The 25,873-nt window shown below is 38.7% G+C and overlaps 1 protein-coding gene across 1 annotated transcript in view; it reads right to left on the bottom strand.

Moving 5' to 3' along the window:
• Positions 1-25,465, bottom strand: part of ATP10D (ATPase phospholipid transporting 10D (putative)) — a 31,788-nt gene extending 6,323 nt beyond the window's left edge. The window contains exons 1-12 of the mRNA XM_038134463.1: positions 25,417-25,465; positions 16,624-16,929; positions 15,677-15,871; positions 14,513-14,717; positions 10,441-10,526; positions 9,194-9,300; positions 8,625-8,756; positions 7,670-7,797; positions 7,273-7,525; positions 3,623-3,855; positions 2,781-2,969; positions 108-723 (exon numbers count right to left, since the gene is read on the bottom strand). Of these exons, the coding sequence (XP_037990391.1) occupies positions 108-723; positions 2,781-2,969; positions 3,623-3,855; positions 7,273-7,525; positions 7,670-7,797; positions 8,625-8,756; positions 9,194-9,300; positions 10,441-10,526; positions 14,513-14,717; positions 15,677-15,871; positions 16,624-16,889 (2,410 nt within the window). The 5' untranslated portion in view covers positions 16,890-16,929; positions 25,417-25,465. The remainder of the gene's footprint in view (positions 1-107; positions 724-2,780; positions 2,970-3,622; positions 3,856-7,272; positions 7,526-7,669; positions 7,798-8,624; positions 8,757-9,193; positions 9,301-10,440; positions 10,527-14,512; positions 14,718-15,676; positions 15,872-16,623; positions 16,930-25,416) is intronic.
• Between the last annotated feature and the right edge of the window lie 408 nt (positions 25,466-25,873).

Below are 25,873 nucleotides of genomic sequence, written 5' to 3'. Positions count from 1 at the left end.
TGTTTAGGCTCAATTTAGCAGAAAATTTTGAGGGTCTAAATACATTCTTGAAGTAGCAAAATGTTAAAACTCATCACTGAAGAATGAATTACAAGTTATGTAGATACCTTCAGATGCAGTTCTCAGCAAGTCCATCATGACTGAGTCTGCACCTTTTGAGTACACCACCACTTTGTTGGAGACTGGATGCCGAACCACCACTGACATCCTTTTCCGCAGTGAATCAAAAGGCAGGATATGCAAAAGCTGAAACGTTAAAGACCCCAGACCTGCAAAGTCCACAGTCACTTGATCTGGAGTCCTAGACTGTAAAACACATTTATAAGCCCTAGCAGCATGAACCAAGGCAGCTTCATCTGGACTCTCAGCTTCGTAACATAGTTTTGGTACGGGAGATAATTCAGTAGATGACACAGCATGGTTGGGTTCACCACCAGCAGCTACATTCACTAGATGTAGTTCTCCAGGCACTTGAGAATTTTCTGGGCTGACAGTATTGTGAGGTTCAGAAATCTTGGGAGCATCTCCATCCAAAGTAGGTGAAGCCAGTTTCATTCTAAAAATAGACAGTTTTCTCACAAAACTATTGGGGCTTTCAGATGATGACTCCTTTACACTTGGAAGTGGAGAAGAACTTGGTCTCCAGACTGAAAACCTCTGGAACATTTGCCTGATTTCCTCAAGTGATTTAATAGGCATCCTACTCAGTGAAGAGAGTCTCATCTGGAACAGAATAGTTAAGAGAAAGTATTTTTGTTAAATTCTTCCTTTTTTATTATATTAAAGAAGTACACCTTACCAAGTAGGTTATGTTTCATAATGAAAGTAGTATTTTAAAATTTACCATGGGTTTGACTGCTTGTATTAAAGATAGCCAGCTCAAGTAAACCATATGAGTACAGTAAACAGCCTCTATAAGCTGTGAAAGTACTTCAGGTCTGAAAATTGGATGTGTTTCAAGTTTAATTCATGACTCCGTGCAACACTTCTCTTCAGAACTTTCAGTAATGAACAGAGTAAGTATGACATTGTAACTTTTTGAAGTTGTGGCAAATTGAACTAAACACTTCAATACTTATTCTGAATTAGCAAAATACTTGTGAAGAATAAACCAATCCACTCACATTAACTAACTACAAGAACTGCTAAACATTCAGTTTATGTTTATCAACAGTTATCAACAGTTAACTGTTGGTAACTTATCAATAGTTTTTAGTGTTTTAAATTAAAAGACAGCTCCCTTGTGATCAGTGTTGTAAAATAATTGGCTTCCTGTTACTCAGAACAGCTAGCGAGCTAACAGCTTACAAAAATCAGGCATACAAGGCTGACATTCCTTTCACAGTGCTGGTGAGGACGTAAGAATGAGCTACCAGGAAGCACGTTCTCATTTGCCACTGAAAAGCAAAAGGTAGGGACAGACTATGGCTCAGTCCTCCACTCAAAATTCAACACCAGTCTCCATTCAACACCATGGAAACAGAGAGTAGGAATGTCCTTCATTGCCTCTTCCTATGGCAACACTGAAATTTCCCATTGCATTGAGTTCTTTCCTGTCATTCCCTAATCATGAACTCAGAAACCTCCTTCCGCATTGCTCCTCCCAATCTACCTATTAGTGACCTGGAGATCTTCTACCCTGCTGGCAAGTTATTCAGACATATTACTCTCAAAAAACCCAAGATTCTCACCTGTATATTATTCTCCCTCCCATTTAGGGAATAGGTAACTATTCACTATGAATAGTTAATAGTCATCTGCCTCACATGGATCTCTAGGCTGTCTCCTACACACTATCTGGGAATGCTTGGAAGCACACTAAAACACCAAGCTTAATTTAAATAGGAGGTACTTCATATCCCACATGATATGTTTTGTGAACGTCTCCAGCTATGGTTGTAGGTTTACTACCTAGACGGACACGAAAATCTAGTTCTGCACGTCACTAATTTTTTTTTTCCAAAAACAAAGTCAACAAATGTAAATCACCAGGTAATGAGGGAAAAAAAAAATCAAAGCTGAACTTGGGAATTATCTGCAACACAGTCAAACTCAGCAAAAAATGGAGTTATGAAAATCCCACACTGAAAAAACCCAAAATATTTGAAAAAAAAAGTACTATTTTTTACAAAAAGTTAGGTTGTGTGCACTGAAAAAAAACAAGTGGTCACTCCAAACTACTAAACCAGGCCAGACTAGAAAATGCACTGTTAATTCATGGTGAGACAACTTTTTGCCATACTGCAATGCAATTTTTCTTAAGTCTAATATACACATAAAACTTCATCTTCCGAACTTTTGCTGAATGTCAATTTGAAAAGTCAGGGAACAGCATTCCATGAGGTAAGAGCATTCTCAGTTTCAATATTCTGTGAATCTTCAGCAATTATCCTTATTTTTCAGCCAACAATGATCTATTTGTGAAGGTAACCTGTTAATGCACTATTACAGGTAGTTATACCCATATGTAAAAAACCCAAAACTAGAATATGGAAAAAATTACAACTGCAATTTAATCTCCAACTTTGTCTTATAAAAGTTATAAATGGTCACAGAAACAAAAAGATTGAAGCCAATTTATGAGTATTATTTTATTCATTAACTCATTGCATTCCATGGTTTTACAGTAATTCCCTTCTTTCTAATAGGACAAAAATGCAGAGGTGAAAAGGATAACTTTTTAAATGTCAGTTAGTTGTATTTTTCTTTTCGTAATTGAACCAAAAGGAGATCAGCTACTTGCACATATGGCCAAAAAACCAAAAGCAAGGCCTTCTTACCTTCTGACGTGTCTGACTGGGGCCTGAGACTACAACAGTGTTACAGATTGCCAGAGCAAGAAAAAAATCAGTGATATACATTGTCTCCAAAGATAACTTGCTGCTAGCTTCTTCTGATTGTTGATAGGAATGAAAAGAAATTTGACTGAACTTCTCCAGCAGCTGTGTGTCTGGTACAACATCTGTTTCCTATTACAAAATGAACAAAAGTTTCCATCAGGTTATAAACTTAGCCTCTGGAGGTTCAGTCAGTTACAAATGATTGAAGTGTAGAAGCTCATACAACTTCCCTCCTGTGCTGAGCTGTAACACCAAGAAACAGAAGAACACTGGCATCTTCACTGCCTTGCGCTAGTCCATTGAAAATGGCAAACTTCCTGCCCAAAGAGGTAAACACTAAAGCCTTAGTTCACAGCTTCAGACACTTCAACAAAGATTAAGTATGATGAATGGTATTTAGATACCTTCAGGTACAGAAGCAGAATTTTCTCCTCACATAACCTCAAATAAGTATTAATCATACAGATATTTCCTATTAAAATCAAAAGAAAATGCTAGAAACCTCTTAAAAGAAAAGAACAAACTGTTATTAAGTCACTAATTTCATTTGAAGTTATCGTGGATGCAGAGCAGCAAGAGTCAAAGTATACACCTTCATGAATCAACATGTGTCTGCAATGTCAGTTGTAAATAGCATGCAACCAAGCCATCCTGAAACCCCAAATTTTGGTGCGAGAAGGGATTTCTTAAATGACAATCAATCTGATCAAATGGGAGTAAAAAGAGACACCTTCATGAGTTAATTCAGAAATTTAGTACCAAACCAAACAGCTTCTACTTACAATGGGACTGCTGAAAGCCATGTGTCCTGAGTTGGGAATATCACCTGCTTCATCTTGCCTTTTGAATGCAGAGTAATTACCAGATAATTGGCTCAAAGACTTTCTGTTCAAAGGTTCACACACAGCTCTGCAGTTGTGCCCCCGACATTTTGATGGGGTTGAAGAGCCACACTGACAATCAGCTGAATCCTCATCCTCTGAATCAATCTCTTGATAGGATTCCAACCTCTTTGCTAAGGAAAGAGAAACAAAATTATTGTTCCATGAGCAAAAAGAAACATCTCCAAAACACTGCCTAAATTAAGGAATTACCATCATTTATGAAAAATTAAACCTGTAACAAGCCACCACACTGTCTTCCTGTTTGAGCAGCATTCTACTGGATTGAACCCATAAGAGGGAACAAGAATGATCTGAGTAATAACATGAGTCACACAGATACAGTAAAATAAACTGGAGTTACACAACCTCCAAAAGGGCACATTGATGGGAGTCAAATGCATGTTCAAGTGAAGGGAAATTGCACAGATAGGAAGGAAATAGCCTGTTTTCTGTGAACACTGGCTATCAGAAGACCCAATGGCTCCATATAGTGGCAAGATGGACTCAGGCTAGGTATCAATGAAACCTTGTCAAAGACTATGGGACATATTAGAATGGAATGCCTGAGAAAGCACTGAATAGGACTTTACTGGAGGTTCTGAAGAAATAAAATAAAGAATTTCATAAAGAATATTAGCAACAATTCTGCTTTAAGCCACAAAAACGGGACCAGACTTCTGATGAGTTTTCTAGCCATTACGTTATGATGAATCAGGATTGTATGTCAGGGGTTTGATAAATACAGCTGCTAGCAGGAACTCATTCAAACTGTGTTTATTGTTTCAGTATTGGACAGCCCCTCACAAAAAGATACACATTTTCTGAGTTTTTAATTGAAAAGCAAGTTTCAATAATCAAACTTTGTCTGGAGATGTGTAAAACCTTTGCACCAGAGATGTAAATGCAGTTCTGTTCCTCTGCACAAATCGATAGTGTAAAGAACCTCTGTAGCAAATGGAAACACCCCCGTGCTACCATGTGCTTGATTAAGAACATATATCCAAGTTTGCACTGGAGTTCTGAGAGTGTTTGACCACATGTCAGAAGTTAAAATCTCTGGAAAGCACTGGAACTATGTACACTATACAGCTTTCAAGTTTTACCTCTCTCTGTGAAAACAGCATTCCATGAGCATACACTAGCACTTCAGTGCCTAAAGTCCACAGACAGCATGGAAAAACTGTTCTGAGAGCTGTGCGTTGCCTACTAATTTCATTGAAGTCTGAATACAAACAATGGCATCCTAGCAAAAAAACAACTTTAGCATCCATTGCAGACATGTCCAACAACACCACTAATTCCCTATTTCTTTATTTCAAGTGGTTCCAAATGTATAGGAAAGAAGTGAAAAGCGGGATATAGTTCTGTTTTATGCAAACAGAAAACCTTTCCACAGATCAGTCCCCAGGTCTGTTGCTCTAAATGAGATGGAAATAGGTTTATTATAATGTCATTTGCAAGTCTTGTATTTTCTCCTGTCTTCTCTTTCTGCAACACAAATGGAAGAATCCTGTCCTCCATCCTGCTATTCTGTTGAGTCCAAGGAAACAGAGAAACCAGAGCTTACACCCTGGCAGGCCATCTTCCTGACATCAACATGAAATTAGTAACATAGCTCTTTTAAAAAACAGCTAAGTGGGAACATAACAGACTGTGGCTCTCCCACAACTACCAAATAAAAAATCTCACATGAGGCACTGTTTTTTTAATCGGAAAGCAGCACCAACTAAAGATTTGGCATGTGTTTGTAGAGGCAGGCTTGGACAACACATGTCCATTCTGCTCTGCTTCCAGGCTGTGGAGAAGCTGCATGCTCTGTCTGAAGTAACACGTGGCACCTCTTACAACACCAGACTGCTCTACCGCCATGGTCCAAGAAGCACACATCACTTTAGACAGAACCCTGCCTGGGGGCATCTCCGTGGAGGGCCTGAATCACAGGCATCCCTTTACCCTGGGAAATACAGATATAAACACAGAAATACATATTCAGATTAGGCAGCTTCTATGCAAAAGACTGTACTGTGTCGCACGGCAACTCTTACCATATGTAGCAAGAGCCTTGCAAACAGCAGCTCTATGCATCTAAACAAATATAAACCAGGGCTCAAAAATGGGACCTCAAATATTTTTTAAACTGATTTTCAGGGCTCATATAATTTCTAATTTGTTAGGAAGAAAAGCATGTTTACTCTCCAGGGAAAAGCCAGGGCACAGGAGGAAATATTTATGTACATAATCAACACACTAATAATTTTTGAAGATAACTTTATATGAACTACAAGCAGAAGCATGTGGAGGCATACTTTCCCAGGCACACTGAGACCTGAATCAGCCACAGCTGCATCACTCACACCACTCTTTGGTTTCTTTTCTGAAAGTTTTCCTTGATTTAGGAAATGCTCTGAAAATATAATGTGCTTTTTATTGAAGTTATTAATTCGTCAAGTTCTAAACTTAAACATTTTTTCTCACTTTGCTGCTGTCATCCTTCCCAGGACAATTATGCAAAGCCAAAGAAGCATCTGGGAACCCTCATCATAAGACTTCCAAAAAAACATGTGCTGAAATTGCTGTAAAATTTGTCTGTAATATCTGGTCCTGTGACACAACAAAAGAAAGGCTGAACTGATTCATTGCTGTGGCCAGCAGAGTGTGCCTTTTGCTTGTAGTTGTGAGCATCTCTGTCTGGCAGCAAACCCATGAAAATCACAAAGAGGGTTTACTACACAGCTGTGCCTCACATGTCCACCCATCATCAGCACCTCACCCTTGATCGCATATGGAATATTTGCATTGTCCACCAGCAGAAGAGCAAACTTCTGCAGGCACTAGTACATACACATGGTAACTGTAATAAATACTTTGTGGTTTTACATAATTAATAAAATGGCTAATTAAATCATTCACATCACTCTGCCCAATTTTCTCTTGTGTCTGGACCTACATCTTCTCCCAGCTCCCAGAAGACTTCAAGTTGGCTCTCATGAAATACTGACAGATCCTACACTTTTAGACAATAAGACAGCAACTATTCATTAACACTGCTTCTTGATTTTTTGCCTAATAATAAGCATCTGTGTAAGATCGAAGTAAGAATACAACAGTCATTTTCAATGAAGGTACTTACCTTTGCAGCATTAACACACACGTGGACACACATCTGATTGACTTGTACCTTAAAATTACTGTTAAATAGTATATTAATACTGTTAAGCACATATTTAATTTGGGTTACTATGTCCTCAAGAGCAGAACTATGTCAAAGTGGAATCTTAACATATACTACCTAAAAGTGGTATACTGCTAGGTCAACAGGACGTTTAAACATAAAATGCGAGGTAAGCATTGGCACTCTAGTTGGAGGAAAAAAAAAGAGAGGAAAGAGTACATGGGCAATTTTCCAATGTTCTGAGTTCTGAATATTCCATGGAGAGAAACAAAACTGAGTAGGCATGACTTCTTCCATAACGAGTAAAGAATATTTAGTTCATGGTATCAAATATGTCGGAAAAATTATCCAGGTGAACAAAGGTTTAGTGTCTTACCATTTTCCTCATGGCAATACTCCTGTCCTGCAATGCTGCATCTCCGAAAAACCATCTTATTTTCAGTGAGGGTTCCAGTCTTGTCAGAGAAAATATACTGAATCTGGCCAAGGTCTTCAGCAATATTTAGTGCACGACACTGAATAGTTGAGTCTGTCTTCTCATGGTAAAAATCAATGTCATTCTGTATTAAATAAATTTGTCCCAATTTGACAATTTCAATTGAAACGTATAGAGAAACAGGGATCAAGACCTACCAAAATAAAACACAGGGATTAAATAAAACTAAGATCTTTGGCCAGTTACAAGCATGAAGTAGCTCTACTGAAGCTGAAGAGTTACTTCAAGGGTACAAATGAGATCAGAATATGCCTCATGTTCAAAGCAGACCAGTTACCTGTAATAAAATTATCATTGTCCAGAACATATAGAAGCCTGCTAATGCTGGAGGACTCGATTTCCCATCTGGCCTGGGGATGTTAAAAAAAGGTATTTCCGAATACCTACTTAACCAAATTCCATGACCTTGAAAACAAGAACAAGATAAAGTCAATCAGTTTTATGTAAAGCATTTCACAGCTCAGGGTTATTATGTTAGTTGTTACACTCTGCAGGTCTTTCTAAGCTTTTAAACTACAATTTTATGTCTTGGGTTTTTTTCCCAACAGGAGTCCCAAGTATCAATAGAAACATGAAGAAACACCTTACATGCCTTTTATCAACAGGGGCATATCTCAGAAATAAAGAAATATTAACTACATTTCACAAACAGTTTTTTTCCCTCCAAAAAAAACCTGCTGGCAATTAATTCTGTTATCCTTGCTTGTCTAAGTTTTAGTCTCCTAGTGAACACATCATCATGCCATAATTTTTAAGTGTAATCTGAAGAAGCTTTATTAAACATATTTTTAACATATTTTAAACACCTTTATGTTCTGTCAGAATAGTTAGTCTGTTTAGATGTACTCAAGCTAATCATTTAATCAACTCCTAAAATATCAAGTCAGTACAACTCTAGTTACACTAGGTGTCTCACCTCAATGTGTACACACATCTCATGTTACCTGAAAAATCCTAAGGGAAAACAGGAGTTTTGCAGAACAGTTAGTTAGAAAAAAGATAAACTGAATGGAGAAACAGGATCCAGACCCAAAAACTCACATCAGGAACACACTTTTTAACCACATTCCAGATCAAACATGACAACATGAACTTAAACCTTACAGAACTCCCAGCTTTCAGGAAATTACATATGGATGAAGAATGACAAAATCAATCAGTCCCAAAATAAAACACTAACCATTGTAGGCTGGGAGAGGAAAACAGCAGGAATCTGAGCGATTCTCACTTACCTATTGCACCAGTTAAACACATCAAAAATAGAAGAAGAACACACCAAAGAATATCAGTGTTCACTTTTCTTTCCAATTTACTACGCTTGTAATGAGGGCCGCTGTTATTCAGCATAGCTTTGGTTTCATGACCTGCAAAGAGGAGGTTGAAATTCTCTAATAACAGGTATCACAACTGCAAGTGCTTTATATTTCTACAAACTATAGAACAGAATAGAAGAACAGCACTAACTTCAGTTTTGATTAAGAAAAAAGTCCTAAGCAAGTCACACATTTCCATATCTATTTCAAAATCTCAGTTTACCACTGCAACTAACAAGTTGAGGACAAGGACCTGTTCACACACAACAGATCTGCCCTTCCAGGAATAATCAGGGGTATCAGTTTTTACTGTGAAAACAGAAACAAACTTAACCCAGATATGCATTCTTAACATTTCTAGCTATGGCTGCCTTCTGCTGGATTCAGGGTTTTACTCTCCCAATTCCCCATTGTACAATACTGTTTCTTAAGGCTCACAACTATCGTGTTTGCAAGGCAGTCTGTGAAAGCCAGGGCAGTTCACTAACCTGCATATACCACTATGCCTACCACAGCTTCTGTGTTTCTTACTGTGCATCCTCGGAGTAGTAAGTTTTCCTTGCTGAGGCCCACCCGATCCATGTTTGAATGCTCACTGCAAAGAAAAGCACCTCATGTCAGCTGTAGCAATGCAGCAATTGCCAACCAGGCTTTGCAAAACCATTAGGAACAGATTTCCCAAAGAAGCTGCAAGTCACTGACTGCCATCCTGACACATCTGACTGGACTTTTCAAATGAAGGGAGTAACAGGAAAGCAGATCACCCTTGAAAATCAGAGCATTTGTCACCTGGCATATGAAAAGTAGGCAACACTACTGAAAAGAGATCCAAGACAAATACTGGAAATCTGAAACCCTATCCTATTCGGATTATCAGCATCAGAAAATACTTGGAAAAAAATATTAAATCTCATCGTAAATTTACCATGAGCACCGTCACTCCTGTTGTATAATTCCAGTGCAGCAGACCCACTCTTTGTCACGGTGCTTCCTCAGAGACTAAGATTAATATTTATTTATTTTTATTCTCAAATATCTAATGTGTCAGTGTGCAAAGGGATGAATACAGACATTCTAACTCTCAAAACCTGAAAACAGGTCACCCCATAAAAAAGTAGTTTGTTTTCCTATTATCCTTAGAAAGTCATAAACCTGTAAGTATCACAGAATCATAGAATGGCTGGGGTTGGAAGGGACCTTAATGATCATCTAGTCCCTTAAGGTTCCTTCCAACCCCAACCATGAAGGAAAACCATAACATAAACACAGCCTGAAGAAAAGACACAGATAGGCACACTGATCAAATGGAGTTTGATCAACTGGCTGAAGGTTACACAAAACAAATCAGAGTAGGAAAGGAAGCCAGTCCTTCCGATTTCTAATTCTAAGCAGTGCAGCTTGCCCCCTCAGACTGTGGTCCAGACCAAATACTATAGATACCATATGTTATGAAGAGCAGATTTAAAACAGCTATTTCAAGTATGAAGTTTGCAAAACAACCTGAACTATGATGTTGAAAATATTTCATACAAAATAAAAAGCATCAGTGCCCCATCTGCTGCTCAGAAAACCCTTCTGGAGCTCTGTCTGTTGCACTGCACTCAGAAACGCAGTGGTGCAAACTGACCTCCATCCATATCATTATTTCTTAAAGCAAACATTACAAGATCTCCTAAAATTAGTAAAAATGCCAAAGCAAATGACAATAGTTTAATGAGTCAGCAAGCCTACTTACACAAAGCCTCGGAAACGACTAAGGTCATTGTTAGGACTTTCACACTCTATTCTACCGGAAAATTCTTCTGGATCAATTTCAGAGACCTAAAGCCATGGGAAGGGGGAAAAAAAAACCCAGAGAACTCAGAAAAAATGTGTAGAACCTAAAAACATTGTAAATTTAGAGGTTCAGATACTACTAACAATTTAGCCTCTAAACTGTAGGTTGCTGGTGGTGTTGAAGGTCTCCTACCCAGTAGATTTACACACCATAAGACTTCCTAGTAAATACTAAACCCTGTCAACTATCACTTGAATGGCTGATATTTTGATAACACTGGAGAGGAAAAAAATGGGTGGAAGGATAAGGAGGAAGAAAAAAACGCAAAAGCAGTAGGAACATCTGAAAGGCAGAGATTTCCCATAGATTTTTCTCATTGTATGATAATGAAAAAAAACAGAAAGAAGAGACACTGTCTTCTCTGCAAGCAGAATTTCTTGCAAACACTTTCTTTTTCCCAATGCCATGATCAGGATGGTTTCCGTGCTAACACAAAGAAAGCAGGTAGAACTTTGCAATGATGTTTGAGACTTACAAGTACCAAAGAAAGGGCTCTTATGAAAGACCAGAACTATATATTGCAAAGGAAAAGCAGGTGAGCATTTCAGTGAAAAGTCAAGTGAAACAAATCTCCTGTTTTAATAAGAACGAAACATGACCAGAAGTAAGAGAAAAACCAAAAGGCCTTATCTATGGAATTACCTGCTATTGTGATTTAATTTCAATTAACGGCATATGAATATGCTTCTAGTCTCTAGTATAACACAGGCTTGCCTCTGGTATAACTGAGTCATTTCCAAGCTGAGTACCTGCCACTAACTCTTTGAAAAGTCATTTGTTCTACTTGTTAAAAAAAACGCCAATGACCAATTTCAGGTTTTGAGCTCCCATGCATAATTCTCTAATTCACAGGTGCTACTGAATTTATCTTTGACATAATGACAAGTCTCTGAGGCTGTACTCCATCAACTGGATGACTTCACACTGGCAGAATAGCAACTGTGAGCTTAAACCACAATCCTGTAAGTAGAATCTGAAATTCAGAACACATCGTATTGTTACAAGCACTTTGTTAGCTTGATTAAAATCCTTTTTTTGCTATGTTTTGCTGTATTGATCTGTTGCACTGTATTAACCTGAAGTCAGTATGAACACAGCCTTCAACACACAGATACATTCAGATTCTTTGCAGATTTATTTAACTGTGAAAGACTTGTCTCCCTACTGGCCCTTCTCATGTTGATTTGCATTGGAAGTACAGCATTTCTGTACGATATTAGACAGAACACTTGACTGATGCTTTGCAAGAATTTTGCACTGTACACTGATTACACAAATAAGAACTACTCTCAAAGTGAAATAGCCAAAACAGTCAATTCTTTTCTTCTATGGTCTGGAAACATCTAAATATATATTGCTGGTGGAGCTTCTAGTAATATACCTTGAACCAGCAAGCACTGAAACTTTGGGTGTAATCTACAGTGGACACAGCTATCTACACTATGCCAGCATAAAACAGGTTACAAAAGCTATGTCCAAAAGCAGTTATCTTGATATGGACACTCAGATCTTCCTGGACTATACATTTATTTTCTGTATTTTTTCATTATAATTGTAATTTTGGCAAAGCAAATACTGAAAGTAGAAGCCTTTGTACGTTATTTCTTGCAAAGTTTTCCTATGTTTCCTGGCACAAAAGAGAAGATTAAAATTTTGGCAGAATTAGAATTACTTGGCTTTTGTGTAAAGGTCCCTAAAGAAGGGAGACAATAAAGACAGAAACAATAAAGACAGAAACTGAGTAAGGGAGCTGGGAATGATAGGCCCTGCATCAGACACTGAAATAGGGAGATGCAGATTCCCAGGGCCAAGCCCACCTGCTTTGGCTGTGCTGTGTTCTTGACACATACACCATTTGATAACAAAGCATGGGAATGGAGTGGGTGTATGGCTAAGGTGGAAGAGGAGAGCTAGGAATTCCTTTGATCAGCTTGGCTTAGGCTTTCCAGTAGAAAAGAACAGCACTTTCCACTAGCTTTGAGGATGCTGCAGTCAGGACTGGATTCAGTCACTGACCATGCAGGCTGAGAGGGAACCAGCTGGTGCAGTTCTTTGCTATCTCTTATAGTCTAATAGGAAATATTCACTGTTCACAGTGTTTTAGTGCTAATGGCATATCAGCTTCTCCACCCCTGTGAACCTATGTGTGGTTCAGCTAACCACATGAAGGATAGAAGGAAAAGAAGATTAAACCCTTCCTATGAGGAAGCAACATTTTAGTTGAAATCTTGAAAGTTGAACATCTTGAAAGCAGCAGAGTAATGCCAGTTTGTTCACAAAATAGTTCATCATCCTCAGGAAGTCAGTCCTCTTCTGTTTTGTGTATTTCTCTTTGAATGCCAAGATGTTTGGAGACAGTGTTCTATGTTTCATTACCCACTGCTATTTACGAAGCCTCAAGTTACTTTCCCCATTTCTTTCCTGTTGTCATTTAAGCATTGAAAAAAAATACAAAAATCACTATGAGAGTTTCAGCTCCTGCCTCTTGCTTTCATTTTGCCTTGCCTTCTCTTAAAGGAATCCCATGTGCATCAAAAGGCGCCCCATTGATGAACTTTTTCATTGTGTTTCTACTTGCTCAGTCACAAAGAAGCAGGACATAATAACCTAGGAAAAAGATTAAGACTCTGTAGTTCTTGTATTCATATGTTCTTTAATTTGGTGTTGTTTATTCCTTTTCTTCTGAGGTTAAAAAGTGGGAGAGGTCAGACAGTCAACTCCTTACATGGCACTGCCAGTTTTACTCAGCCTGAGTTTATAAGGACAAATTGCAAGGCTGGAGCTCAGCTGGAGGTGCACTTGAGGTCTGTGAAACAGACCATGGCTGGACATTCAGAAACCAAGCAATCCTGACAAGAAGACTTTACAATAACTATAAATGGTTTTTTCCTATTTGATGACAAAAATGAACAGTCTTGAATGGTGAAGGAATTGACACTTTTTTTGGACAGTATGACTCTCCCTAGAATTTTGGTATAAGCTTTCAGAAAATAAAGAAATCAGTCCTTTTCTTGAGTGGAACTCAAATCAGACCTTGGTAGCAGGAGCTGGTACGAGAATTGGGTCACCTCAGCATGCTGTAAGCCTGAAGATCCATTGGAATTTTGCTTTGTGTAATAATATGTATATAAAAAGGATCAAACAGTCCTTCCTGCCTTGCTGTTTTAAGATTAAATCAATAAGTAAAAATAAAAACAGAAGTAAAAATAAAAGTAAGCACATCACTGTTAGGGGATAAGAAGCAGCCTTGTTCATGGATAGCACATCACACCTTTGGTATTACCATACCCACTAAGTAATGGCACTTGGAGACAACTTCTCCTCACTGCCTCACCACTGCTGTAAATTCAGAGGCAGTTAAGGTAACTTTTATCTCCAGAGGAATAAACACTTGGTTGTTATGGACTGAAGCTCCCTGCTGTTGTTTTAAGCATGGTGTTTCAGCAGCAGAACTGAAGTCAACAGAAATGTCAGGGATTCTTTAATCTTTTAATATTGTCTTTTTTGTGCCAGCCTCCAGCACTCTGGCTGCTAGGCATAATATTAAAATAGTATATGGCAGTAACAAAGCATTTGCAATGTGAAGAAAGGGTGAAAAAGATAGTATCTGCTCTTCTCTTTAGGTCTTTAGATAGCACAGAAATCCCTTCTAAAAAACTCCAATTTCTCACCCATGACATCTTATGCACCATAAGTAACTACCTGAGGTTTACCTGAATTGTTAATTTCGCTGGTTTTCATTACATGAAACAGATCTGTCATGCTCTGGGTTATGTGAACATGCAAAGATTTGCTCAAAAGCCACTTAAGCAACAAATTAGAACTGTGTTACCTAGTACCTCGATTTTCAGATGGGGATTGGTGAGCTACCATGAATTAGGCAGTCTAGAGGGCTGAGTTTTTTGGGTTTTTTTAGTTTACCACCTGTCACGTCAGCTTTCTTACACCACTAGAAAAGCAAAATTTTTACCTGCTCTGAATATCCTCTCACCACCTGTCTCTGCTTTAGATTGGTTTCTCCATCAAGGCCTGCAGTTTCAATGTAACAGATCCCATCAGGGTCACTAGAATATAACAGCACCATGTCAGCAGGAATGATTTCATTACGTGAAAGCCGGACGAAGTCCCCAACACTGACATTTTTCCAGCACTGATCTATGTATTTCTTCTCTTTCCTGGAATACACAAAAGAACAGTGATTTTTTTACAAATGGATAAGCTGAAACTGAGAAAAACCTACAGGTGCTATTTGTGATGGCTACTACATCATATCAAAAGTGACATTTTCCAAAATACTTGTTTTCCTACATGGCAACAGAGCATGCAAAAAAGAAAAAAAACCCCATTCACTATACTTCCTTTATCTTTGTATTTTACATCTTGGAATATCCTTTTATGACAGGTATAAAAGAAAAACAATTATGTGGGCAGCACTGATATATTCTTAGAGAAGTTTTTTGATGGTTACTTTAGAATATGACGCATTCCTGTCTTTTTATCATCCATGATAATAACTGCCTAGCAGACTTGCCACTAGCAGACTCCCTGCCTGACTTGCACCCACAGTGTGTAACACTGCAGTCCTGCATGGCGGAATACAGATGTTAACACTCATACTGAATGAACTGTGTGATGCACTCAAGTAGAAAACCATCTTGTTCTCTTTGGGGAAATGGCATCCCACTATGAGTAAAACATGATGCCGTTAATGAGTGATAAACTAGCAGCCTTTCAATTTCCATTAAGCTATTTTAGAAGAATTAAAAATACACCTTTCAAAACAAATGCTATGTTTAACATTGCTTAACTAGTCAAACTACCTTGGTTAATACAGTACAAACACATGCATGAACTCATTTGCCTCAAAGCAAATTTTTTTCCCCAGATTTTACACTAATATGATAACCATTTAACAAAACTGGTGATCAAGTCACAGCTCCTGAGTGAACTGATCTAAATAGCTGCTTTGAGCAGGGGCTTAACATTAAATGACTTTCAGAGACCTTTTCCAAATTAGGTTATTTTATGCTTCTAGAAGTACCCAGAAGGTAAGCAAAAGAGTTATCACCAACTCTTTCCTATAATAGTCATAATCAAATAATAACAATAAACCACAAACACTCTTGTCTCTTACCTGCTATATACTTTGGTTACTAAGTTGTTTATCTGTTTATCCATTTTGTACCTTGAGTAATCTTCCAGACCATCTTTCACTGCAATAATTGTCAGAACCCCTATCAGAGGTAGCATTGTAATTTCTTTTTGAAAAGCTTCAACAAGAGGAACCCAATTTAGGACAACCAGAAATAGGAAATATAAATTGGCAACTCTGAAACAAAGAAAAAACATGGGATTTAACTGTGCTAGCAGGCAATGATCCTCATTTCCCCACTCCAATGCTATACATTTAAATTATCAGCAATTTATCTTTTCTTCACCCACAATTTAAGGAATAACTATTCCAAACTCTGGTTTCACTCTCCAGTCAATAGATTACTTAGCAACACAGTTGCTTAACATACATGACCAGGTAATGCAAAAACCAAGAATTCTCCTGTATTTTCAAAACTGTTGTCCAGGCATATGTTTTTCAGAGTGAGGCACTGGTGAATTTTGCATTCTCAAATTTCCAGGTCCTTTAAACTTAATTTTATCATCTCTTAGGGAAGATGACATATTTTAAAAAGGAAGTCATGCCGTAACCTCCTTGTGTATATTGACAAATCTGCAGTTCTCCAAGAAGAAGGAAAATGAAAAAAAATGACAAGACAGAAAGACATGAGGGCAGGGGAAAAAGACATTTGCAAGAAATAAGCTGAAAATCCCACTGTCAATTGGTGTGTGGCAGTGCTCCAAGAGCAAGGAACAGTTCAATAGTCTAAAGAAAAGAATAAGCGGAAAGTACGTAAGACAAGGAGAAAAGGATTAGCTCAGCAATGATGATACTCAAGAAATTCTGGCCACATAACATGTATCTTTTTAGGAGTGATAGGTCAGCGGGAGGAATAATTTTTTTAATACATAGTAATGCACACGATTCAGCTTCAGAAGAATTACTTCAATCAAAAAGGAGTTTCTTACCTGTGAAATTGTTCAAATAAATTCAGTGGTAAGAAATTCAATAAAGTATACCTAGTAGTCCGTATTTTGTTATTCATGTACAGTTTTGATACTTTTTCATATTCTTCTTTAAAATGTCCCAAACAGGGTATCACTATCCTATGTTTGCCAGTAGTCTTTGATGATTGATAGCACTTTCTACTCGAATTGTTGCTGCTGCATTCTCTGCCCTCTGTTGATATCAGTCGCTGCCAGCGGTATCGGGCCCAGCGGATGGGATCTGCCATTGCACCTGAAACACTTTATAGTCCTAGGAGTGTCATCTCTCTAGAAATGTTTGAAAATACAGCAAGTTACACAACAATTCTGTAAAGGCTTTTCAACAAAAAGTCACAGCTACAGTTTTGAATAAGCCTAGGGAAAAATGTAATTTTCATAATGAACCCAACCGAGACTGTTAATAGGTTATGTAAGGTCAGGAACTTCTGCTTCAAAGACTGAATTTATTTAAATTTCATCAAATCTTTCAGGATTCTATAATTTGATTACTCTGTTTAAAATGCACAATATTTTTGTAATAGCAGTCCACCCACCAGTTTCTCATGCTGTAGCATGGTGCAGAATGGCAGAGAAGCTGCTAATTCTGCAGAGAACAGCATTTTGAAAGGAATCCTCATCTCAGACACTGCAGTCCATGCTGATGGTTAACAAACCTTCTTAAACTCAGAAGTCAATAATCTAGTAATATGCATCTGAATACAGCCTTAGACACAAAGTGAGGACTTGCCAGTGAAAGGCACTAAGTAGCTATCATCAACAAAACTTCTTCCAGTGAATTAAAGAGGTTTGAGAACTTTTAACAACGGACAGAGGATTAATAAATTTCATGCCAATGCTCCTCCTTTATACACCTAGCTAAGCTCTAGCATTCTACCCTGGAATTGTTTTCCTATAGAGAGCCAAAGTTCATGCTATAGGTGATACTCACTTATAGCTATACGTGTTGCTCACTTTATCAAATCACCCAATGCAGTCAGAAAACACCTCTTGCACAAACCATGCTTTAGTAGAAATTCAGAAGTGCTAGTTTTTATAACAAAATTTTTTACAATTTGAGAGTTTTAACTAATGGTTGCTACATTTCTTGCATTACTTCTCCTATAGAACAGTTCATCACATATTTGTTTAAAACTATAAATTGCACGAGCCCAAAATAATCAGTACTTCTCACTTCGGGTTACGTTCCTTCCATCTGGTATAACTACCTGCATAGATTCTAGCAAAATTTTTGAAGAAACCTCTTTCTAAATTCCATACAAAAGTTGCTTCTAAAACTTGCTGGACCTTCCTAAAGGAAACCTCTTTACAACAGACTCTCCTGTGTGGTTATCAAACTAATCCTGACTTTGGTTTCAATCAACTCAAGCTTCTCTTCATGTGGTATCTTTCTCTTCTACTGACAAATGCCACTCTGTCCTGCTCAGATTCCTCCAAAATGTTGCTCTAAACAGTGATTTTCCAAACTATCAACTTGACTATTTTATCCAGACTATCTTCTTGTACATATCTTCCTTGATTCTTCTATTACAACTGCAACAACTTGACACATGAAAACAATGCCCTCACCAGATCCTCTAAAAATTGGGGTCCTCTAAATACTCGTATCTCCACATCAACCCATTCTGTTCTGAAAAAGGAGATTCTTCAAACTTCCTAAAAAGTCAGGATGTTTGTGTCACAGCTAGAAAGCTTTTCTCTAATGCTTATCTGGCCTCTTCATCTCATCAAATTAAGATGGGGCATTTTTGTCCTATCACCATTAGATGTGGTAGCTATTGACTGTCATGATGTCTCGAAAGACTGTAACTGTGTCATGCTCTTTAGAAACCATGACCTGCATATAAAGGAGAAAAAAAAAACAAAACACCAAAACTTCTATAAAGCATTTCCTCTCAGCATCCCCTGGCAGTACCCTACTGAGCTTCCAAGGCCCCTCTGCAGTGCTCCCGCAGACATCATAAGGGACCAGTCTTTTTTTCTCAGTCCTAAACCTTGCAGTCCCAGTAATCATCAGACTACCAAAGGTTGCAAGGAAATGCAGCTATGTCTGGAACTTCTTAGAGAAGCAAGAAAGAAGAAGTTGTGAAGATTTTTTAAAACACATGGCATCCTCTTATTTTCACAGAATGTGGCATCTTCTATCTTTGCTTCCTCTAATCCTACAGCTTGGGAGACAGCTCCCAGAGGGATTGCCCTCTGCATAGAGGTTACTATGACATTTTAGTCAGGGTCAGCCCTTCCTCCAGAAATTGGAACTGACACTTAGAAGCAGCTACTGCACACCAATGAATCACATACAGTCATACATATGAACACTGATCTATACAGACGTGAAAGAGATGCTTCAGTTAATTTGCACTGAGCCTGAAAACAAGTCTAAAGATTGAAAGGTCTTCAAAAGGTTTAGGGACTGCAGAACGTACTGCTAGAGTCCATACATGGAGTCCATACATGACTATGCATGGAAGGTCTTTTTGAATAAACATTTGCTTTAACTAAAAATATGCTGGATTATCAGGGAGAGTTTTACCACAATTTTTTCTGTTAAATTTATCAGACTCCTTCAAGCTTTCATCTTTAGCATGCATCATACAGGGTGTGTCAATTAACCTCACTTTTGCCCAATAATCTGACATATCTCTACACACTGTTAAAGTGTACAATGACCTAGGAGCAAACTTAAGTAAGTAAATGCCAGGAAATATTACGAGATACCACCAGCTAGATATCTGAGAGCAGGTTACATATGTAGTGGAAATCATGTTTGTTTTCATGAGACCAGGCAAACAAACATCTGATACTGATGAAGAAGGAAGGAACTCTTTCTTGATCTCCCAGGACTAATGGGAATGCAAAAGCTTGAACAGGAGATTCTGATCATTCAGTGAAAATTATATAAGCAAAATAACCTATACAGCTAAAATATACCTCACATATTTCAAAACCTTCTAAATTCGATGTATTTTTGGTTTACATAATCTATTATCTTTTCTAGCATTTGACAGCCAGTGACCACTATTTATAAAAAATAAAGTGATTGGGAAAGCAGGGAGGAAGGGCACTGGACATTTTAACATAACAGCATGTTAAGATGGAATTCCTCGCCACTGGATGAGGTGCTTATAGTTTAAACTGCACATGCAATGTTGCTGAAGGGCAGTCACCCCTCACCACATACATATCTCTCTGACTCCTGACACAGCTCCAAAACCTCCACCCCACCCTTCCTCAGAGAAGCAGAGCTTAAAAAGGAACAGGAAACATCAGATCCAGTTCTGTGTACTGCATGTTTTTGTCAGTATCTCCAGTATTGTAATGTAACTACATCTAAGAAAACTGAATATTGTAGGGATGAGAAATAACTAACACAAACCCACCGCATTGGAAACACTGTATGAGAAATAACAAATAATCTCCTATGATCAGAGAGGTGAATCAGACAATTAACAGACATCCTGGAAAAAGTATCTGGATCTCATCTCCTGCCACAATGCCCGCTGACTCACTTGGCATTTGACTGAGCTACTATTTTGCAAATATTTTTTCAAATAATTTACATCAGCATTTTAAAATAGCACTTTTGATGTTTCAAACTTCAGAAACCTCTTTTGCATTTCTTAACTCAATTCTGAGTAATTTTATTCCTCTTCCTCAATAAATTTGGTTCATTAAGTATTGAACACATTTTCTGTGGTCAGAAGGAGTTTCATCAACTTCATGTTAGACATTTTAGAGGATTAAGTCACCAAAGATCAAATAAGAGCTATATTAAACAATTTTTCTGAGAAATTAATTTCATTAAAACATTATTTGACCCTCTTGTCATGTTATTTTTCACAGCCAAGTTTTGAGTTCTCCAGCTAATGTGAACTTAAAGTAGAAATACAAAACTGCAGATATTTATTGAAACACTGGCAAATGATCTACAAGATTAGTTACTCTGAAGCACTATTTTAGGAAGTTAATTTCTAAAAAGTATGTTTATGTTTAAAACCCCCAGGAATAATGGTCATGTATTTGAAAACAGGAAGCCTAAATGATCACACGCTAAGTTTTGAGGACAGCCTCACACAAGCTAGCCTGTCCTTATTTTTATACTATACACTGTCCAAGTAAACACTCTTGATCTTGCTAAATGGAAACAGCTGATATAGAGGCATTTCAGGTATGTCTTACACTCAAAAAGAGAAGTTCTTGGAGTAAGCTTACTAACTGTTACTAACTTAATGATAACAATGAAATGTGGAAGGGCATTATATGACACTGGATTTATTTGCTTTCTTGCTTTTTTTCTACACTGGGTCCTTCATGTGCTCTGATTCTTTCCTCTTCCTATAAAGCACTTTGAGATATGAAAAACTGGAGGGACCAGATATGGTTAACAGGAAATAGCTGGCTGTCATACCTTTATAGCAAGGCACAACAGCATCATTATTACCACAGGACAGATCAACACTATATACTCTCCATGTCTGACTATCCTATATCACAACAAAAACAGGCTTTGAGAACTCTCTGCTAGTGGTAATGCTGAGAAAACCCCTACTTTTAAAGTGTGTACCCTGGAAGAAGGGCCTTGAATCATAAAGCCCCACGTAAGCATTCTCTTGTACGTGTATTTCATGTCTGTAAAGTTGTTTTCTTTTCCCATCACTTCCCTTCCACTGTCTTTTGTAAATTCTGTCAGCTTCCAATCTGTGAAGTATCACCTGCATATCTGCATGCAACACTTTAGTCCTAGCTTTCCTGATGGGGGATGGAGCTGACACTAAAAATTCCTTAGTTCCAGTTATATTATTGGTAGCCTTTGGCAAGTCACTTCACAATCCCTGATCTCTCTAATACTAGATAATTTCTTAAGATCATCAGCAAAACAGATGTGTAGATAATTTAGCCTATGTTTATCCTGCTCTGGAGGTGCACCTTACTATTATGTTGTGGTCATTTGCTCACATGTCATGCGAAGTGCCTTACCATTTACCCTGGCTTCTCCCAACCACTTCCTCCCTTCTGACAACATCCTTCTCTTTTGCTGTGATCTCGAAATAATTAGTCCTCATTTTTCTTTCAGAAAGTTCTCTGTTAAATGCACTTGGTAAATGACCTATTTCACAAGAATGTTCCCCAGACCTTTGACACATGCATGCTTAGGGTGTGTGTCTCTATCCTGTTGCTTCTCAGGCGGTGTGCAGTAGGCCTTCATCTGGGCTAGTTTCCAGTAGGAAGTAATACATCAATTGCTGGCAAACAGAAATCCAATAAAAAAAATCTTACCTGAAAAATTTCTACAGCACCTAAAAGGGAAGCAACTCAGACAATGAATCTCCCCCTTAGGTCTGAGATTCTGGGTGACCAGGGAGTATAAAAAATGCTACCCTAAATGGAAGTCACACTACACAATGCTATGGAAGAGTGGATCATCCCCAGTCCACACAACAGTCCCATTTAAACCTCTTAGCAAGAGTTACTGCACACGTTCACTACACTACACTAGCACTTTCCTTACTACACTGGCAGAACCATACAGGATAAATGTTAAAAACTCCTCCTAATAATCTTTTACAACTCAGAAGCTAGCAGAAAATGAAGCTTCAGGGAACCAGGGCCTGAAGATTAATTTACACTCTGAAGAATGAATACTTATTTTCTCCTAAGGTTTGCTGCTTTCTCTGAAACACGCAATTTCACAAATTTGTCACACATTTGCAAGCCAGTAGGAAATCTGCTGAGACATTCTAATATGCCAAATAGATCTGGATAAGAGACTTCTGCTGTCAATTTATGGGACAAACAGCCAAAAACCTGCAGGAATCAAAACTTCAAACTGAGAATATTATGTGGTCATTTGCAACCATATATTCTGAGATATACTTATAAAGAGGATGTAATAATTCTTCAGTTAAGAGTGGAAGGCAGATGTTGGTATGAAAAATCAATTGCTGTAGCACTATTTTGCCATGCACTCCTACCTACAAATTTTAATTTAATGTGGGCAACACCGAAACCTTGCAAGCCTTAAAAAGCCTTGGATCTTAGAAATTTCTTGGTTATGAGTATGTTAAGCCAGCCATCAACAGCTCTTCCCAAATTAAAAACAACCAGCAGGATGCATTAAAACCCAAGAAGTGCCAAGGCCATGACACAAGGATGGATGCAAGATAATTTAATAGTAAACCATGAAGTAATACTGGTTAACATACTAGAGTGTGGGAGCAGAAAAATATAAAGCAGTATAAAAGCAGAAAACTTCCTTGATCTTGGGTAAAGTTATTTAAGATGCCAATCAGATCTTGTGCCTACAGACACAACCAAACCATACACTACCAAATTTTAGGTTGAAATTTCAGATTAAATAGTTCCAAAATAAAACTGAAGACTGCTGGAGAGAGATCATCTGTGGAAATATTTTACATCCTTTTCTCCATCGGAAAAGTTCTGCTTTCTGCCATGTTCTCATGTGCCACATTGGTCTCAAAACTGTAAACCAAAGCCTTGCAGTTCAAGTTTTACTCTTTTATGACTGTCTTTCCACACAGGTATATCTTTAGCTCATGGTCAGGCAGCATTTTGTCACTACAAATGCTTTGCTATGTGTAACATTCACATGAATTTCACAGTAAGACTAAGGTGTGGACCATATAAAAAATTTATACTGGTGTCCATGTAATGCAGAAGAATGTGATTTTTTTTTTTCTTTGTAGCCATGTACACTCCCTATGCTACCATAAATACTTTTATGAGAAATGGATCCATATTGGCAACGTTGCTGGTTTCTGAAGGGCCAGAACTCTTCTGTGTAGATAAGGTCTAGCATACTCACTGAAATTTCTACTGAAAGTACTTATTAAAGCAACAAACTGTACTTGAGTTCCTAAAATCCTAGATTAGGTTTCTGACGAATTTTTTCTGTTCTTCTGGTTTTCTAAGATACCTACATTATCAGCTACCCAAGAGTTCCATGAATTCCCAAGGCATCCACTGAGGCTTTCAGGTCTAATGCTCCAGGGTTAGTGAATTTTTGACAAAACAAACTCTTGTACAACCTCAGGAAGACAATCAGATTTGCCACAGAGCAATAAAACCTGCCTACTGCTTGGGGATATATTGACAGGAATAACCTGTGAATCCACTTTAACCACGAGAGACTTCCTGTATAAAACATATAAAACATATTAAACATATAAACATATATGTATAAAACTATAAAACATATTCTTGAGATGTTATTTCAAACCTGAAGGTGAGAAGTAACCTACAGCAATTGAGGGCTCACTATAAATGTGTATCTTTAAAGTTTTTATTAATAAAAATGAAGCCAAAATAAATAGAAGCCTAAAAACAAAATATGCAAGGAGTTAAGAATGTTAAGCTAAATTTCTGACCCTAGTAACCCCAAAACTATCCAAGAGACCAGATAATCACTGCTGTGAGCAGCTGAACTGAGTTAAAAGTTAACACTGAAAAGAATTGTTTTCACTTCTGCCTTCCACTCCTGGCTTAGTCAACTCCTTCATAATGAGTCTGGTACCTACTGAAGCTGGTTCTCACTGATCTGCAAGACCTTTTACTAACTCAAAGACAGTAACATCACTGGATTTCCCAATCCATCATTACAGCTGTATAAGTACTCATGTTGGCATAAGCAAGGTGGGACAGGAATGTCTGTCAAAGATACAGAGAGTATCTGAGTACTCATGTAGAGCATTTAGTCTCAATTTCAGTCTAGTTTGCACGAAAAACATATATCAGCTCTAGTTACTGCCTTTTGGCATTCAGATCATCCAGGGTAGTGTCAATTAACAAAAGAATGTGATCCTCACCTGTCAATCCTACCTTTTGCTCCTGTAAACTGTCAGTGCCCACACACTAACTGTAAAAATTCATTTTAAAACAATGGCTTCAGACCAGCTCTGGAGTCACACAGAAGAGCTAAATTAATTCAATTCTACTTCAATCCTAGGTAAACCACTTAGTGCCCTCTCTGCTGGAAACTACCCCTAATGAAAACAAGAATAATGACAATTCTGTTAACTTTTGGTGATGATATGAACACAAGTATGTTTTTAAGTCAGAGGTTTGTCAACATTATGGTCATTGGGGACACACGAATACTCTGTAAATATTGCTTTGCAAGTATTAAAAAAATAGCAATTTTGATATTAGAAATACATTTTTCTTCAGTTGCTGTCTTTCTGATACAACCTTGGATTATTCTTTTCCATCTCTGTGAATACTTCTCATAATTCAGTCCAGTAACTACTGCTGCGATCCAACCCTGTGAGTGGCCATGTGCACTGTGCACCTCTGCTTACTTTCCTGGAGTTTCAGGAATTTCCCTGCGACTTACATGGACTTAAGTCTACTTCCTTGCCATGAACCTGCGAAGCAGCCAAAAGCTGACACCTCAGTCACCGCCGTGAACAATTACAACAAAGACTTTTGTTTCTGGAGTCAAAGTCGAGGAGACGAACACGTGCAGTGGCGGGGAGGTGGAGGTCACTCGTGGCCCAGGGGAGATTTAAAATCATAAACCCACAAATCGTCCTTTTCCACGGCCGAGTTTCTCGGGGGCCGCTCCGGTGCCGGCAGCGCTCTCCGGGCCAGCAGCCGGGTGAGGGGAGCTCCCCCGCGGCCGCTGCTCCCGCCTTTCCCCTCGTCTCGGCCCCGGAGCCCGGCACCGCTGTCCTCCCGCACCACCATCCACGCACCCGACCCCACGGGCGACCTACCCCCCTGAAACCGCTCCGGACTTACCGATGGAGCCGCGCACACGCCCGGGGAATGGCGCGCACCCGCCCCGCCCGCCGGTGCTGCCCGGCCCCCCGCCCGGCTCCGCCCCCGCCCCTCAGCGGCCCGCGCCCGCCTTTGGCCGCTCGCCGCCTTCGCCCCTTTCCCTCTCTGACGCTGCTCCCCCGAGGAGGGACTGAGGCGCGACCGCCGGCCCCAGCTGCGGCCCGGCACCCTTCCAAAAGCGGCTCCTCCGCACGGCTCTGGGTGAGGGAGCTTTGCTCTCTGCCATTGAGTCCATGACGCTTAGTTAGTTATTGTTTAAAGGTTTGTTTTTTCTTTGCCTTAAGGCCTCGGCAGATGGAGGTGGGGGTAGGAGTATGACTGTCACAGAACCTGACACCCTTGACAGCTCGTAAGGGAAACTGATGTTCTTACATTTTTACAGTCATTTACAACACTGAAGGCAGCTTGGCCTGTCTAA

This window comes from Motacilla alba, chromosome 4 (genome assembly GCF_015832195.1).
Source record: "Motacilla alba alba isolate MOTALB_02 chromosome 4, Motacilla_alba_V1.0_pri, whole genome shotgun sequence".
NCBI classification, from domain to species: Eukaryota; Metazoa; Chordata; class Aves; order Passeriformes; family Motacillidae; genus Motacilla; species Motacilla alba.
This window is presented reverse-complemented; position numbering and strand designations above follow the sequence as displayed.